Here is a 17,954-nt window from a genome sequence, read left to right on the forward strand (position 1 = left end):
CAGAATGAGACTCTGTCTCAAAAAAAAAAAGACACAAAATGAGTTCCCCAAAAGAACACTCAGTATTTTAAAGAGGTTAATTCTTCCAAAATTAAGTTATAAATGTAATGCTGTAGTGAATTCCTATAATTCGTGTTGGACCCACGCCCATTTTGAATATGTCTCCCATGTCTCATACTGGAAGCAGGGCTTAGTCCCTCTGGAAACCACTTCTAGCTCACCTCCTCCCGGTTACTCAATGGGACTGATCCAGATATCTGCTTTATCCAACCTCCCCATGGTGACCACCTGCCTGTGGGACAGCTGGACATGCCCTACTGAACTAGCCCTGCAGATGACTCCCCTGACCCTGCAGTTTCTGCAGACTGCCACAGTGAGATCTCAGCCACAGTGAGATCTCCTAGAACACATGCCTGTTTGCATTAAACCCACCAAATAAATCTCCTCACCAGAAATCTGTTTGGATAAAGTCATGGACCTCAATGAGGGCGTTGGCCCATGGATCTCTCTCTCTTCCCTCTCCCATCCCCCAAGCACTCTCTGACCACCATGCTGTATGTGGCCACCGGATATGCCATGTACCCTCCAGGTCCTGTAAGTAATAAAATCTTTATTTCAATTTTCTTTCTCTCTTGATAACTGAAGAGGTGCCTTCCATCCAAAAGATCCTAAATTAAAACAAATGCCACCCTATAAAAATCCTAAAAAATTTTCTTTTTTCCTTGACACAGAGTCTCGCCCTGTTATCCAGGCTGGAGTGCAGTGGCGTAATCTCGGCTCACTGCAACCTCTGCCTCCTGGGTTCAACTGATTCTCCTGCCTCAGCCTCCCGAGTAGCTGGGATTATAGGCGCATGCCACCACACCTGGCTAGTTTTTGTATTTTTAGTAGAGATGAGGTTTCACCATGTTGGCCAGGCTGGTCTTAAACCTGGCCTCAAGTGATCCACCTGCCTCAGCCTCTCAAAGTGTTGGGATTACAGGCGTGAGCCACCATGCTCGGCCTAAATAGATTTTTTGATAGAGTTTTCTTATTATGGTAAAATATGCATAACATGAAATCTATCATTGCAACCTCTTTTTTTTTTTTTTGAGATGGAGTCTCACTCTGTCACCCAGGCTGGAGTGCAGTGGTGTAATCTAGGCCCACTGCAACCCCCACATCCCGGGTTCAAGCGATTCTCCTGCCTCAGCCTCCCAAGTAGCTGGGATTACAGGTGTGCACCACCACGCCCGGCTAATTTTTGTATTTTTAGTAGAGACAGGATTTCACCATGTTGGCCAGGCTGGTCTCGAACTCCTGACCTCAAGTGATCCGCCTGCCTCAGCCTCCCAACATTGTAACCATTTTTAAGTATATGATTCAGTGACTTCAGTACATTCACATTATTGGGCAACCATCACCACCAAATTTCTCCACCTTTTTTCACCTTCCCAAACTAAATCTCTGACTGCATTAAACATTAATTCCCTATTCCATTCCCTTCCTAGCCCCTGGTAATCATCATTCTGCTTTCTTTCGCTATGAATTTATCTGGATACCTCATATAAGAAGAATCCTAAAGAGTGGAATCCTAAATAGGCTTTTGAGTCTTTTTCAAAATAAAAAAAATTTTTTTGAGATAGAGTCTTGCTCTGTTGCCCAGGCTGGAGTGCAGTGGCGCCATCTCAGCTCACTGCAACCTCCACCTCCCAGGTTCAAGTGATTCTCGTGCCTCAGCCTCCCGAGTAACTGGGATTACAGGCACCCACCACCATGCCCAGCTAATTTTTGTATTTTTAGTAGAGACGGGGTTTCACCGTGTTAGCCAGAATGGTCTCGATCTCCTGACCTCATGATCCGCCAGCCTTGGCCTCCCAAAGTGCTGGGATAGCAGACGTGAGCCACCGCACCCGGCCCAAATTTTTTACTTTGCAATAGTTTTAGATTTACAGATGAGTTGGGAGGCCGAGGCGGGCGGATCATGAGGTCAGGAGATCGAGACCATCCTGGCTAACATGGTGAAACCCCGTCTCTACTAAAAATACAAAAAATTAGCTGGGCGTGGTGGCAGGCGCCTGTAGTACCAGCTACGCGGGAGGCTGAGGCAGGAGAATGGCGCGAACCCCGGGGGGCGGAGCCTGCAGTGAGCCGAGATCACGCCACTGCACTCCAGCCTGGGCGACAGCGAGACTCTGTCTCAAAATAAATAAATAAATAAATAAATAAACAAAGATTTACAGATGAGTTGCAAAGATAGCACAGAGCCTTCTCTATATTCTTTGCCCAGCTTCCTTTAATGTGAACATCTTGCATTACCGTCGAACATTTGTCAAAATGAAGAAATTAATATTGGAACTGTGAACCTGGGAAATCTGAGACAGGTCTCAGTTAATTTAGGAAGTTTGTTTTGCCAAGGTTGAGGACGCATGCCCGTGGCACAGCCTCGGGAGGTCCTGAAGACAGGTGCCCAAGGTGGTCAGAGCACAGTTTGGTTTTATACATTTTAGGGAGATATGAGACATCAGTCAACGTATAAGATGAACATTGGTTCAGTCTGGAAAGGCGGGATAACTCGAAGCAGGGAGGGAGCCACCTTTTTTTTTTTGGGACAGAGTCTCGCTCTGTCGCCCAGACTGGAGTGCAGCGGCGCAATGTCTGCTCACCGCAACCTCCGCCTCCCAAGTTCAAGCAGTTCTCCTGCCTCAGCCTCCTAAGTAGCTGGGATTATAGGCATGCGCCACTAGGCCCGGCTAATTTTGTATTTTTAGTAGAGACAGGGTTTCTCCTTGTTGGTCAGGCTGGTCTTGAACACCTGACCTCAGGTGATTCGCCTGCCTTGGCTTCCCAAAGTGCTGGGATTACAGGCGTGAGCCATTGCGCCCAGCCTATGCTGCACTTCTTTTGCTGTGTGTTCCTTGTTTAAATTCTTTTAAACCAAGAAGGCAAGAACCGAAGTCTCACAACGGCCATCAACAATATCAGCCGTCACGCCTCCTTCAACTCTTCTAAACGATAGCAGGTTTCAGATCTCTGCTTGTCTTTCATGATGTTGACAGATTAGAAGAGTATCAATCAGGCAATGTGTTGAAGGGGGCACGGTTTGGGTTTTTCTAGTTTTTTTTGCTTTTTTTTTTGAGACAGAGTTTCACTCTGCCGCTAAGGCTGGAGTGCAGCCGTGCGATCTCGGTTCACTGCAGCCTCCGCCCCCTGGGTTCAAGCAATTCTCCTGCCTCAGCTTCCCAAGTAGCTGGGACTACAGGTGCTCACCACCAAGCCTGGCTGATTTTTTGTATTTTTAATAGAGACAGGATTTCACCACGTTGACTGGGCTGGTCCCGAACTCCTGACCTCAGGTGATCTGTTCACATCAGCCTTCCAAAGTTCTGAGATTACAGGCATAAGCCACTGCGCCCGGCCTTTTCTAGTGCTTGCTGATGATTCTAGTGTTTGCTGAGGTTGTTAGTTTGCAGTTAAGAATATAACAAAGGTGAAGAGCCCCCTTCTAATCACATCCTATGGGGGGCAGAGTATCATAGCCACATGAATGTGCCTGATCACTGGCGATGCTAACCTTGGTTAAGGTGGTATCTACCAGGTTTCTCCACTATGGAGTCACTATTTTGCCTTTCCATACTCTCTTTCATGCATCCTCAGTGGGGTTGATACTGCTCCCAAGGGGAAGAAAACTGTTGTAGTAATGTCGTGCCTCCAGAATCAACCTATGAACAAAATTTTTCTAATTTTAATTTGGAAGTTAGGATATTTTTTTCTTCTTCTTCTTCCTTTTTTTTTTGAGACAGGGTCTCACTCTGTCCCCCAGGCTGAAGCACAGTGGTGCAATCTTGGCTCGCGGCAACCTCTGTCACCCAGGCTCAAGCACTCATCCCACCTCAGCCTCCCACGTAGCTGGGACTACAGGCATGAGCCACCACACCCGGCTAATTTTTTGTAGAGATGGGGTTTTGCTACGTTGCCCAGGTTGGTCTCGAACTCCTGGACTCAAGTTGTCTGCCGACGTTGCCCAGGTTGGTCTCGAACTCCTGGACTCAAGTTGTCTGCCGTCTCGGCCTCCCAAAGTGCTGGGATTACAGGCAAGAGCCACCGAGCCTGGCCTTTTGAGGCTAATTGGAGAAAATGTCTGTACAGGCTACTTGGTATTGCTCTAATCCTTCGAAGTGAGTCAACTAAGTCCAGCCCCACTTTAGGGGAGTAGAATTAGGCTCCACCTCCAAGAAGTACTTAAATATGTGGCTCAAGCCTGTAATCCCAGCACTTTGGGAGGCCAAGGTAGGCGGATCACGAGGTCAGGAGTTTGAGACCAGCCTGGCTGACATGGTGAAACCCCATCTCTACTAAGAATATAATAATTAGCCAGGCGTGGTGGCACGTGCCTGTAATCCCAGCTCGGGAGGCAGAGGTTGCAGTGAGCCGAGATCGCGCCACTGCACTCCAGCCTGGGCGACAGAGACTTCATTTCAAAAAAAAAAAAAAAAAAAAAGTGTGAACATATACTAAAACCACCATGGGAATTAATAATATTTAAGGGGGAGGTGCTTTGAGTTATGCCAAACTCCTGTTTCTCTTTCCCATCTCACTTGTTGAATTAAGGCATTCAACTTTAGATCTTGCTGGAAGCAATTATTTATAGGATGTTCTAATGGCAATATCCTATTTCCTTCGTTCCTCGTTCACTTATTCATTGGAATCATTCTGCAAGGAAGACCAGATAGATTTTAAAAATAAATACTAGTTTCCAGAGTAGCTCTGGGTTCACAGCAGGCAAAATCGAGGTAAAGTACAGAGTCCCCATATTCCTCCTGTCCCCACATAGGCACAACCTCCCTCACTGTCAACATCCCCCACCAGAGTGGTGCATTTATTTACTTATTTATTTAGAGACAGAGTCTCACTCTGTCATCCAGGCTGGAGTGCAGTGGCATGATCTCGGCTCACTGCAACCTCCACCTCCCGGGTTCAAGCGATTCTCCTGCCTCAGCTTCCTGAGTAGCTGGGACTACAGGTGCATGCCACCACGCCCAGCTAATTTTTTGTATTTATTTATTTATTTATTCATTTTAGTAGGGACAGGGTTTCACCGTGTTGGCCAGGATGGTCTCGATCTCCTGACCTCGTGATCCGCCCACTTCGGTCTCCCAAAGTGCTGGGATTACAGGCATGAGCCACCGCGCGCCCAGCCAAGTGGTGCATTTATTACAATTGATGAACTGTTATTGACCTGTCATTATTACCTAGAGTCCGTAGTTTAGATGAGGGTTCACTCTTGGTGTTCTATGTTCTATGGTTTTGGACGAATGTATAATGACATATATTCACCATTACAGTATCAGACATACGGAGTAGGTTCCTAAAAATCCTCAGGCTCTGTCTGCTCACAAATAGATTTTTCAAAATTCTGTTGAAGGATTGCCAAACAGATTTAAAAACAAACCTGACAAGCGGATTATGTGGAATATGATAACGAGGTTGCAACTAGGGAGAATAACCTCTTGAGGTCAGAGAATGAGAAGTGAGCCAGCTTTTGTTTTCACTGTAGAGCTTAATGTTTCAGTTCCGTGTGCACAAGTGACATTCAAAAAGCAAAAATAAAGATTTAAAGATAGAGTAATTTAAAAATCATCTAAAATATTTCACAAGAGTGGCTGAGAACATTTTGAATAAAGAAGAACCATAACAGGGCAGGGCTTGGTGGCTCATCCCTATAATCTCAGCTTTTTGGGAGGCTGAGGCTGGAGGATCTCTTGAGCCTAGGAGTTCGAGACCAGCCTGGGCAACATACTGAGACCTTGTCTCTACAAAAAAATTTAAAAATCTGCCAGTTGTGGTGGTGCATGCCTCTAGTCCCAGCTACATAGGAGGCTGAGGTGGGAGGATCACTGGAGCTCGGGAAATTGAGGCTGCAGTGAGCCACCGTGATCACACTACTGCACTCCAGCCTGGGTGAAAAAGTGAGATCGTCACACACACACACACACACACACACACACATACACACACACAAAGTGCCATGCCTAGTAGTTATCAAAATATTATAAGTTGGCTTGGGTTTCCTTAGATGCAGAGCTTGAGACGAGGGTTTGGATACAAGTAGTTGATCTGGGAGGAGATTCCAAGAAGCATCAGTAGAGGAGGGGGAAAGTGAAGACAGTCAAGTAGGGAAAGGAAGAAAGCCAATTCAGAGGCATCTGTGAGCTTCTGACCCACGTGGGTGACTGGACTCAGCTCCTCTGGGAGCCTCTGCACTCCAGGGAGATGGTACAGACAAGCTTTACGGTTCCCCTGTCTGTTGAAGGTTGACTCTAAATGAGATGGAATTTAGCCTGCAAGCTGTTTATAAAGGAACGTCCTTGGGGTCAACATTGGTAGAAGGGAGGTGGCATTTGTAGAGTCTTTTTTACACCAAAATATTATCTAATTCCAACACTAGCCACCTGGAGTTAACACCACATTCCACGAGTTAAAAAGCCCGGTCCCACAGGAATAACCCTATTTCAGATCCCAGGCGCAAAGGGGGTGCCCAGGCCACCCCCACTTCCGCCTGCCCAACAAAAATTGGGGGTTCTCACAACTCCTTTCAGTTCCCGTAATTTGCTAGAATGACTCACAGAACTCAGGAAAACATTTTGCTTGTGTTCTTACCGAACTGAATTGGGTCTGTTTACCCATATGCAAAGGAAAACCAAACAACAAAGCACAGATTTTGTAGAGGTAAAAGTTTATTTCAAGGCAGCCAAGCAAGGAGAGAGGAGTCTGGCTCACATCTGTCTCTCTGAGCTGGGAGCTGCTGCAGATTTTACATACAGAGGGTAGTGAGGCGTAACCTCATTGGATCACGTAATGAGGTGATGTGAGAGGCTTGATCTGATTGGATCACACCATGGGATGGTGTCAGAGTGCAATCTGATTGGATCATAGATCATGCCATGTGGTGTCCGCTTAATTCAGTCCCCATTTGTTGGATTGAACACTTTGGTTCTGCCCGTGTCTGCTTGCTTGGTTCATCTGGGCATGATCAAGGTATGTAACTTGCAACCTGGGGGTCCATGGCAACTGAAAAATAACTGGCCATGTTATTACACAAAGTTGAACCAGACTGGGCTACTTCTGTGGCTACAATGTTTACCAGTTTATTGTAAAGGATACAACTCAGAAACAGCCAAATGGAAGAGATGCATGAAAGAAAAGAGGATGTGGGGGTGGAAGGGGTTGCATCGAGCCTCCATGCCCTCTCTGGGTGCCATTGGTTGACTGGGGGAATTAATTCCCCGGTGCTTCCAGCCTGCAAGATGAGCTCTGGCAACCAGTAAGTCCCCAGTCAAAGGAGTTCAGGGGCTGGTAGACAGAAATTGAGCAGATGGTAGTTTGCACGGATGAGATAAAGCCTCAGGGGACATAGCAGCTACACATGGCAATCCAAATACTCTAATCTCCAAAAGAAAGAGAGAGTAGGTTAATGGAACACACCAAGCCCACCCTCCAAAGGCATTCCACACCAGTTCACTTATAAAGCTCCAAAGATGAACCAGAAACACAGGCTCTACACCAGGGGACCTTGGAGACATCCGAAGGACAGACTGGACCCAGGCCCGTGGGGATGAAGAATTTGACAGAGACCAGGCACAGTGGCTCACGCCTGTAATCCCAACACTTTGGGAGGCCAAGGACATCAGATCGCCTGAGCTCAGGAGTTCAAGACCAGCCTGGGCAACATAGCAAGACCTTGTCTCTACAAAAAGTGTAAAAATTAGCAGGGCTTGACGCGCGCCTGTGGTCCCAGCTACTCAGGAGGCTGAGGTGGGAGAACTGCTTGAGCCCAGAAGGCTGAGGCTGCAATGGGCTGTGATCATGCCACTGCATTCCAGCCTGGGTGACAGAGACCCTATCTCACAAAACAAAACAAAAATAAAGAATCTGATAGAGAACGGTCCCAGAGATTTTGTGAAGGTCCAAGGATGGAGAGAAGGAACCCTGGCTTAAAAGTGCTGAAGTTCCGCTACGCTGCATGGGCAGTCGGGGATACAGAGGCTGAAGGGAGAAGCCGCCCTTCGTCTCTGGAGCAGGAGGCTGCAGACTTTTTGCAGATCCAGAATTTGGCAGCACTGCATTTGTCGTCGTTCCAGCCATTGCCGTTAAATTCCACACAGTCTTCCTCCCCGATATTGTTAGGCTCTCCTCTGTTCCAATACTGCTTGAAGCTGCAAAGCCCATACGGACTGTGAGCCTCTGCCCCCACCTGCTACATGAGCTGTGTTTCTACCTTCCGAAATCTTGATGCTTTTTCTTTTGAGACAGAGTCTCGCTCTGTCACCCAGGCTGGAGTGCAGTGACATGATCTCGGCTCACTGCAACCTCCGCCTCCGGGGTTCAAGCGATTCTCCTGCCTCAGCCTCCTGAGTAGCTGGGATTACAGGCGTGTACCACCAGGCCTGGCTAATTTTTGTACTTTGGGTAGAGACGGGGTTTCGCCATGTTGGCCAGGCTGGTCTCGAACTCCTGACCTCAGGTGATCCGCCTGCCTCGGCCTCCCAAAGTGCTGGGATTACAGGCGTGAGCCACTGTGCCTGGCCTCTTGATGCTTTAATATCTGGCCTGCATGTGTATGCTGGACACGTATTGCTCTGCACACCCCATAGTGTTTGAGTGACATTGCCTTGAGTTCCTGTCTCTCTTGCTGCACCCCGTCCTTGAAAGAACTTCACCTATTGAGGGTGTGATTTTCAAATACAAACCAACCAATCGGGAGTCCACACCCCTAACCACCTGCCTTACTGGGCTCTTGCATTCAAACCCACTATCTTTTTTTTTTTTTTTTTTTTTTTGAGACAGAGTCTCACTCTGTCACCCAAGCTGGAGTGCAGTGGCCTGATCTCGGCTCATTGCAACCTCTGCCTCCTGGGTTCAAGTGATTCTCCTGCCTCAGCCTCCCAAGTAGCTGGGACTACAGGTGTGCACCACCACGCCCGGCTACTTTTTGTATTTTTAGTAGAAACGGGCTTTCACCATGTTGGCCAGGCTAGTCTCGAACTCCTGGCCTCAGGTGACCCGCCCAAGCCAAGTGTCAGACAGCTAGGGACAGAGCCTACCCCCAGAGCCTGCCGATGTATGATTCATACCTGCCAATCCTAAGCCTCCTTGCCTGGCCCTGTCTGTTCCTTCCCACAGAATCTATAATAAAGGCTCTGGCTGACAGTTCCCCCCTCTCTGTCTCTGATGCTTCGTCTGTTGTGATGTGTCCTCTCTCTAGGGGTCTGTGTATATGAGAAGCTACTCACAATGGCAGGGGTCTCCTGAGCTGGTGGCCTTACTGGACCTCAGACTTCCTATTAATATACTATATTTTAACACACCTCTCCGGTGGCAGGCTCCTCCTGCAGCTCTGCTGGTGGAATTCTAGGCACCTACCATGCTGTCTGCAGGGGGATATGAAGACCACCTTCCTCAGCTCAGTAAAACCCCCAGATTCTTGGGTCTAGGGTGTCAGGGAGTTGGGGAGGACCCCCAGGGAAAGTTCAAGTCAGAGTTTCACAATTCCAGCCCCAGTGGATAGGGTGCCCCTTCTGAGATCTACCTGGGCGACAGAGGGGAGCCGTCCACCCATTGCCACGTGCCTTCCTGATTTAGGTCTGAAAGTCCCATCCAGGCGAAGCGGTTACTTCTGGAAGACTGCAGCTGTAGGAAGTTCTGGAGGGTAGAGGAGGAGTCAGGAGGGAGCTCTGCTTCCCATTTTCCAGGCTCTGTCTCCCCATCTCTTGGCAGGAAGTTCTGCTTGTAGGCTAACCTACAGCCTTCTGGTGTACTAGGTCCTGAGACCCTCGTGTCTGAGTCTCTCTCACATGTGTATCCCGTGGCACATGTGTCCTGACATGCACACATCCATGCACAGCTGGCCTCTCCTCACACTCTTGCTAATACTGCATGTTTATCCATTTCACATGTACTGTGCATGTCCACACACATTTATTCATAACTGGGCTTAAAGTATTGGAGCCAGATTCATTCCCTAATTGCTGGTTGTGCACATCTCCTTTCAGCTCTGCACTGAGTGACATCACATCAACAGCTTGAAATCAGCCACCATGGGAATATTTACACCAGGGAAATTGGCAAACATGACACAGCAGGACTTCTTCCCCCAGAGAGCTGGTTGTTAACCTCTTGCAGCATGCCACTGGGGGTTACTTATATTTGACATTTTCCCCAGAGCTTTCACACGTGTTCAGATTTGGTTTGTATCTGCTCTAAGGGTACTTGGGACTCCCTCATTCATATCCTTCTCCTCCCATCTTTTTAAGTGGAGCAAAGCCTCTCTTTTGCAAAATCCTCTCTGAGCACCTCCTCCCCGGTTGGCCAGAAGCCATGCCCCAGGCCAGGACGGGGACCCCCACCAGGTGTACCTGCTCCTCAGCACTTTTGATTACGACGAGCTGGGCCCCCACTTCCTGGCAGGCGGTGATGGAGTCGTGCCAGTCCCGCTGGGAGTTAGACATGAAGTAACAGTTTCCCTGGAAGAATGTCCATTCCCAGGGACAGGGGCGGCACAGGCGTTCTGTTGGGGGAGGCTGGTCAGGGCTGGGCTTAGATTAGGTCGTCCATATTCCTGTATCTGCCCAGCCTTCAAGGTCTTGAGAATCAGGTCCCTTCCTTGACTGTCCACGCTGGGTGGACCATTCCCCTTCCCACTTCCCGAGACCCTCTCCCATCCCCATGAGACCCCGGGAGTCCTGGCCCCATCTCCTCCAGACTAGGAGAAGTCAGGGCTTTAAAGCGCAGAACAGAAGGCAAGAGACTAGCTTGATTGAGTGCCTACTGTGTACCCGGCCCACTGACTACCAAGTGCAATGATCGCAGTTACCCTGTGTTCTCATTTCACAGAGGAGGAAACTGAGGCTCAGAGAGGGTTAGTGACTCAAGCAGAGTCACACCCCGTGGAAACCCTCCCAGGCCCAAGGACCCCTAGTGTCTGGCCACTCACCCACTGCAGCCTTCAGCTGGGACAGCTCCTGGAAGATCTCCTCCTGCTTGGACTGCTCCTGCCTCTGGGAGGTGGGGTTCTTGGAACCTGGGACAAGGAAAGAAATTGAAATTATTAAACACCTGCTCTGTGCCACGCCCTACACTGTGCCCCTAAGGACGTCATTTCTGAGCACCAAAATCTTGTTTAAACCCTTTTGTGGATAAGGAAAACTGATACCCAGAGAAAGCAGCAGGGAATGGACAGGAGAGCCTGTCCTCCCCTCCCCTGCCCTGGAGATGGGAGTGGTCATAGGGAAAGGCCTCTGGAAACCCAAAGGGACAGAAGGCCAGCTATTAGCCCCTCGTTCCTCTTGGACCTGGCCACCCCCAGCTGTGTCTACAGCAGAAGAACCAGGCCTAGGAGGCCAGGACTCTCAGAGCCCGCTGCTGACCTTGGACAAGGATGGCCACCAGGAGCCCAGTGAAGAGTGTGAAGAAGAGGAGCAGCAGCACCGGGGGCGCGTGGCCCAGACACCCTGCAGGAGAAAACATTGCTTGGTTTCAGCATGCCAGTGCCCACGCCTCAGCCTGGCCCAGGGAAAGCCCGGCCCCAGCCCCATCTCCCCACGTGGCAGGAGTCAAGGTCCCAGCCTCCACCTACCCAGGACCCAGGAACCCAGGACCCAGCCCCCACCTCCTTAGGATGCAGGAGTCCAGGACCCTGCTCCCACCTCCCCAGGATTCAGCAGTCCAGACCCCAGCCTCCACCTCCCTAGGACCCAGGAGTCCAAGCCCCCAGGCCCCACCTCTCCAAGACCCAGGAACCCAGGCCCATAACCCCTATCTCCTCAGGACCCCGAAACCCAGGTCCCAGCCTCCACCTCCTCAAGTCTCAGTAGTCCAGGCCCCAGCCCCTGCCTCCGTAGGACCCAGGAGTCCAGGCTCCAGCCACCTGCTCCCCAGGACCCAAGAGTCTGGGAGGCTCTGTTCCCTCCTCCCTTCCAGCTAACCCTTCTCTACCTGCTAGGCTCTTGTAGCCTTGAGTCTGTCGGAATCCAAAGTTTCTCGGAAAAAAATTCATACCGCTAGTTATCAGCTCTTCCTCTTCTAAATGGATAAACACGAACTCAGAGCCTGGGCAGGCTGAGGCCAGGGCTGGCCATCCCCTTCCCCACCCCAGGATCCCAGAGCACCCCAGGATCCCAGAGCTCCAGCTCAGCCTCACCCCGGAGGCCCAGCGGCTGCGCCCTTGGTTCCTTGTAGTCACTCATGTTTCCCCCACTGTCCCTCAATGTCCAGAACTTCTGGGGACCACGATGCTTATTTCCCACCCCGTGATTCTCACTCCCTAAATCTCTTCTTACTGAGGAAGAAAAACAGGAAACTGGGTAGGGACATAACACCCGAAAGGCTAGTGGGAGGGGTCAGAGCATGAGATGGCCCTGACCTTGCAGGAATTTCAAGGAGCTGGTGGGGGATGGTCTGAGGTTGACAGGGAGAAGGATTTGTCCACTCCTTCCATAGCTGAGCTGTGCGATGCTTTTAATGAAATCCAGTTAAGTTCTAATGAAAAGTGACTTTGTTATACTCCTCCACCTAGGGCAGGGATGGGCAGGCAGTACCCCTAGTTCCTGGAACCACCAGCCTCCCTGACCCCCAGGCTTTGTTGCTGTGGTCTGCTGATGTCCTCTTTTATGAGAATTTTTGCTGACTTCGGGAGTTGGGGCTGAATCAGAATTGCTTGTTTATTTAATGCCTATGATAGTCAAGCATTTTTCTAGTAAGTTTATAAACTCATTCACTTGAATCTTCCTACCCTATGGTAGATCATATGATTTCCGTTTTGTAGATGGGGGATACTAAAGCATGGTGAGGTTATGTAACTGGCCCAAGGTCACACAGCTGGTAAATGGGACATCTGGGATTTGAACCCAGGCAGTCTGCTCAATGACAGTCAAAGACAATTCACCAAAAGACAGTTAAATGGCATCAAGGAGGAGATAAAATATTCATAATGGCTTTGAATTGTTCCCAAATTCCTAAATTTGGTTCTTTCCAAATTGGAACAACCTGTGTGGCCACCAGCAGGTGAATAAATATATATATAGATATCTAGATATATTTTTATATATTATACATATATTATATATAAAATATACATATATTTTATATATAAATATAATCTATATATATTTATATATCCATATATCTATATCTATACCTATATCTATATATCAGAAGTCCTAGCCAGAGCAATCAGGCAAAATAAATAAATAAAGGGTATCCACATTGGAAAAGAAGTCAAACTACCTTTCGTCACTGATGACATGATTTTATACATAAAAAACCCTGAAGATTCTACCAAAAGGCTCCTGGAACTGATAAATGGCTTCGGTAAAGTTTCAGGATACAAAATCAATGTACAAAAATCAATAGCATTTCTATATACCAATAACATTCAAGCTGACAGCCAAATCAAGAAAGCAATTTCAGCCAGGCGCGGTGGCTCATGCCTGTAATCCCAGCACTTTGGGAGGCCGAGGTGGGCAGATCACGTGAGGTTAGGAGTTTGAGACCAGCCTGGCCAACATGGTGAAACCACATCTCTACTAAAAACACAAAAATTAGTTGGGCATAGTGGTGCATGCCTCTAATCCCAGCTGCTCCAGAGGCTGAGGCAGGAGAATCACTTGAACCAGGGAGGCGGAAGTTGCAGTGAGCCGAGATCATGCCACTGCATTCCAGCCTGGGTGACAGAGCGAGACTCCATCTTAAGAGAAAAAAAAAAGGATACGATTCCATTTACAGTAGCCACACACATAAAAATTATCTAGGAATGCATCTAACCATGGAGATGAAGGATCTCTACAAGGAGAACTACTAAACACTGCTGAAAGAAGTCATAGATGGCACAAACAAACGAAGAAACATTCCGTGCTTGATACGGTTTGGCTCTGTGTCTCCACCCAAATCTCACCTTGAATTGAAAGCATTTATGCAGCCAACAGACATATGAAAAAAAGCTCATCATCACTGGTTATTAGAGAAATGCAAATCAAAACCACAATGAGATACCATCTCATGCCAGTTAGAATGGCGATCACTAAAAAGTCAGGAAACAACAGATGCTGGAGAGGATGTGGAGAAATAGGAACACTTTTACACTGTTGGTGGGACTGTAAACTAGTTCAACCATTGTGGAAGTCAGTGTGGTGATTCTTCAAGGATCTAGAACCAGAAATACCATTTGACCCATCAATCCCATTACTGGGTATATACCCAAAGGATTATAAACCATTCTACTATAAAGACACATGCACACATATGTTTATTGCAGCACTATTCACAATAGCAAAGACTTGGAACCAACCCAAATGCCCATCAATGATAGATTGGATAACAAAAATGTGGCACATATACACCATGGAATACTATACAACCATAAAAAAGAATGAGTTCATGTCCTTTGCAGGGACATGGATGAAGCTGGAAACCATTATTCTCAGCAAACTAACACAGGAACAGAAAACCAAACACCGCATGTTCTCACTCATAAGTAGGAGTTGAACAATGAGAACACATGGACACAGGGAGGGGAACATCACACACCGGGGCCTGTTGGGGTTTGGGGGACAAGGGGAGGGACAGTATTAAGACAAATACCTAATGCATGTGGGGCTTAAAATCTAGATGATGGGTTGATGGGTACAGCAAACCACCATGGCACATGTATACCTATGTAACAAACCTGCACATTCTGCACATGTACCCCAGAACTTAAAGTAAAATAAAAATAAATTTAAAAAAAGAAAGCAAAAGCCGGGCTTGGTGGCTCAGGCCTGTAATCCCAGCAGTTTGTGAGGCTGAGGCAGGAGGATTGCTTGAGCCCAAGAGTTCCAGACCAGTCTGGGCAATACAGGGAGATCCCATCTCTACAAAGAATTTTTAAAATTACCTGAGCACGGTGGTGTGTGCCTGAAGTCCCAGCTACTTAGGGGGTTGAGGTGGGAGGATCACTTGGGCACAGGAAGTTGAGGCTGCAAGGAGCCCTGACTGTGTCCACTGCATTCCAGCCTGGGTGACAGAGGGAAAGGAAATTCTCACTGAAAAAAAAAAAAAGGAATTGAAAGCAAGGACTGAAAGAGATATTCGTACACTCATGTTCACAGCAACGTGATTCACAAGAGCCCAAAGGTGGATGCAATCCGAGTGTCAGTTGACACAGAAATGAATAAACAAAATGTGATATAACCATCCAATGAAATATTATTCATCCTTTAAAAAGGAAGGACAGTGGCCAGGTGCAGTGGCTCACGTCTGTAATCCCAGCACTTTGGGAGGCCGAGGCAGGTGGATCACGATGTCAGGAGTTCAAGACCAGCCTGGCCAATATGGCGAAATCCCATCTCTACTAAAAAAATACAAAAATTAGGAGTGGTGGCACACACCTGTAGTCCCAGCTACTTGGGAGGCTGAGGCAGGAGAATCGTTTGAACCTGGGAGGCGGATGTTGCAGTGAGCCAAGATCGCACCACTGCACTCCGGCCTAGGTGACAGAGTGAGACTTCATCTCAAAAAAAAAAAAAGGGGGAGGACATTCTGACACATGCTACAACATGATGAACCTTGAGGAAAATATGCTAAGTGAAATAAGCCAGTCATAATAAGACAAAGGCTGTATGATTCCATTCATACGGGGTCCCTAGAGTCATCAGTTCCATACAGACAGAAAGTAGAATGGTGTGTGCCAGGGGCTGGGGAACGGGGAATGGGGAATGGGGAGTCAGTGTTTCCTGGGGACAGAGTTTCACTTGGGAAGATGAAAAAGTTTGCAAGATGAATGGTGGTGATGGTTGCACAACAACGTGAATCTACTTTGTAAAAGAAAAGAAAAGAAAATTTCATAGGCTGGGCACGGTGGCTCACGCCTGTAATCCTAGCACTTTGGGAGGCCAAGGCAGGTGGATCACCTGAAGTCAGGAGTTCGAGACCAGCCTAGCGAATGTGGTGAAACTTTGTCTCTACAAAAAATACAAAAAAATTGCCGAGCGTGGTGGCGGGTGCCTGTGATCCCAGCTACTCAGGAGGCTAAGGCAGGAGAACTGCTTGAACCCGGGAGGCAGAGGCTGCAAGGAGCTGAGATCGCACCACTGCCCTCCAGCCTGGGTGACAGAGTGAGACTCTGTCTCAAAAAATAAAAATAAAAATAAAAGTCCTTTGGGCTCCACGTACTCCACAGATAGATTTTCAAAATTCTACTGAAGGATTTCCAAACAGATTTTAAAACAAACTTGACAAGCTCATTATTTGGAATATAATAAAGAGGTTATATGCTTTAGTTGGGAATAAATAGCAAAGCTACAAGTGGGGACAGTAACCTCAAGATGGGAAGATGGGGACAGAATGAGCTTTAGTTTTCACTGTAGAGATTGATACGTTTTTGTTCTGTGTGCACACGTGACTTATTCCACAAGTAAATGAAAACCTTTAAAGCCAGAATAGTTTCAAAAATCATCCAAAAATTGCACAGGAATACCTGAGAACATTTTGATAGAGAAGAGCCATGACCAGGCAGGCCACAGCGGCTCATGCCTATAAACTCAGCACTTGAGAGGATGAGTTGAGCCCAGGAGTTTAAGAACAGCATGGGCAACACAGTGAGATCCCATATCTACAAAAAAATTTTAAAAAGTAGCTAGATATGGTGGTGCACACGTGTGGTCCCAGCTACTCAGGAGGCTGAGGTGGGAGGATCACTGGAGCCCATGAGGTCAAGGCTGCAGTGAGCCATGATTGCACCACTGCACTTCAGCCTGGGTGACAGAGCAAGACCTTGTCTCACACATAAAAAGAGCCATGCCCGGTAGTTATCAAAATATAAGCTTGGCTTGGGTTTCCCCCACTGCAGAGCTTGAGACAAGGATTTGGATATAAGTAGCTTATCTGGGAAGAGATTCCAAGAAGGACCGGCAGGGGGCGGGGAGAATGAAGAGGAGCAGGTAGGGAAAGGAAGGAACCCAGTACAAAGGCAACAATGAGCTGAAAAGGGCAATTGGGCCCAATTCCCCCTGGGAGCCTCTGGGAGATGACACAGAACAAGCCTCACAGTTCCTCTGCCTTTTGAAGGTCAACTCTAAGTAAGATGGAATTTAGCTTGCAAGCTGTTTATGAAGGCGCATCTTTGGGGCTAACATCAGTAGAAAGGAAGTGATGTTTGTGGGGTCTTATTTACACCGAAGAAATTCTCTAACACCAGCTTCCTGGAGTTAGCACCACATTCCACAAGTTAAAGGGCTAGGTTCCAAAAGACTGACCCCGCTTCAGATGCCAGATGCAAAGACAGTGCACCCACACTTCTGCCAGGCTGGCAAAAAATTGTGGCTTCCCATAAGTCCATCTCAAGTTCAGTAATTTCCTAGAATGATTTAGAGAACTCAGGAAAACATTTAGCTTATGTTGTTACCGAACTAAATTGGGTCAGTTCCCTGGCTCACAGTGGAAAACCAAACACTGAAGCACTGGAGTTTTGTAGAGAGAAAAATTTATTGCAAGGCAGCCAAGCAAGGACACAAGAGTCTGGCCCAAATCTGTCTCTCCAAGCTGGGGGCTGGGGCAGATCTTATACACAGAGGGTAGTGAGGCATGATATGATTGGATCTTGTAATGAGGGGATGCAGGAGGCTTGATCTGATTGGATCACGCCGTGGAGTGATGCCAGGGCTCAATCTGATTGGATTACAGATTATGCCACGTGGTGTCCACTTCTTAACTCAGTCCCTGTTCCTCGGTCTGAGCACTTAGGTTCCACGTGGATTTGCACACTTGGTTCATCTGGGCATGCCCAGGGTACGTAACTTGCAACCTGGGGGTCCACGACAACTGAAAAACAACTTGCGATTTTATTACACAAAGTTGAACCAGATTGGGCTGGATCTGCGGTTACAATGTTTACCAGTTTATTATAAAGGATACAACTAGAGGGGCGGTGCGGGGCCGGCAAG

At 47.9% G+C, this 17,954-nt stretch overlaps 1 protein-coding gene across 2 annotated transcripts; it reads right to left on the reverse strand.

Annotated features, from left to right (window-relative positions):
* Positions 1-6,780: 6,780 nt before the first annotated feature.
* LOC116478369 (CD209 antigen-like protein 2) lies at positions 6,781-12,245 on the reverse strand. 2 transcript variants are annotated; one of them, XM_058425113.1, is made up of 7 exons: positions 12,179-12,245; positions 11,974-12,060; positions 11,406-11,489; positions 10,973-11,059; positions 10,395-10,546; positions 9,569-9,681; positions 6,781-7,050 (listed from the first exon to the last, which is right to left on the reverse strand). In XM_058425113.1, exons 1-7 carry the CDS (start codon positions 12,222-12,224, stop codon positions 6,999-7,001), a joined length of 621 nt encoding a protein of 206 aa, XP_058281096.1. In that variant the 5' UTR covers positions 12,225-12,245; the 3' UTR covers positions 6,781-6,998. The 2 variants fall into 2 exon arrangements, with proteins under 2 accessions (XP_058281096.1, XP_058281097.1); XM_058425114.1 differs by having other exon boundaries at positions 6,781-7,427.
* Between the last annotated feature and the right edge of the window lie 5,709 nt (positions 12,246-17,954).

The sequence above is a fragment of the Hylobates moloch genome, unplaced genomic scaffold (genome assembly GCF_009828535.3).
Source record: "Hylobates moloch isolate HMO894 unplaced genomic scaffold, HMol_V3 SCAFFOLD_12, whole genome shotgun sequence".
In the NCBI taxonomy this organism is placed as follows: Eukaryota; Metazoa; Chordata; class Mammalia; order Primates; family Hylobatidae; genus Hylobates; species Hylobates moloch.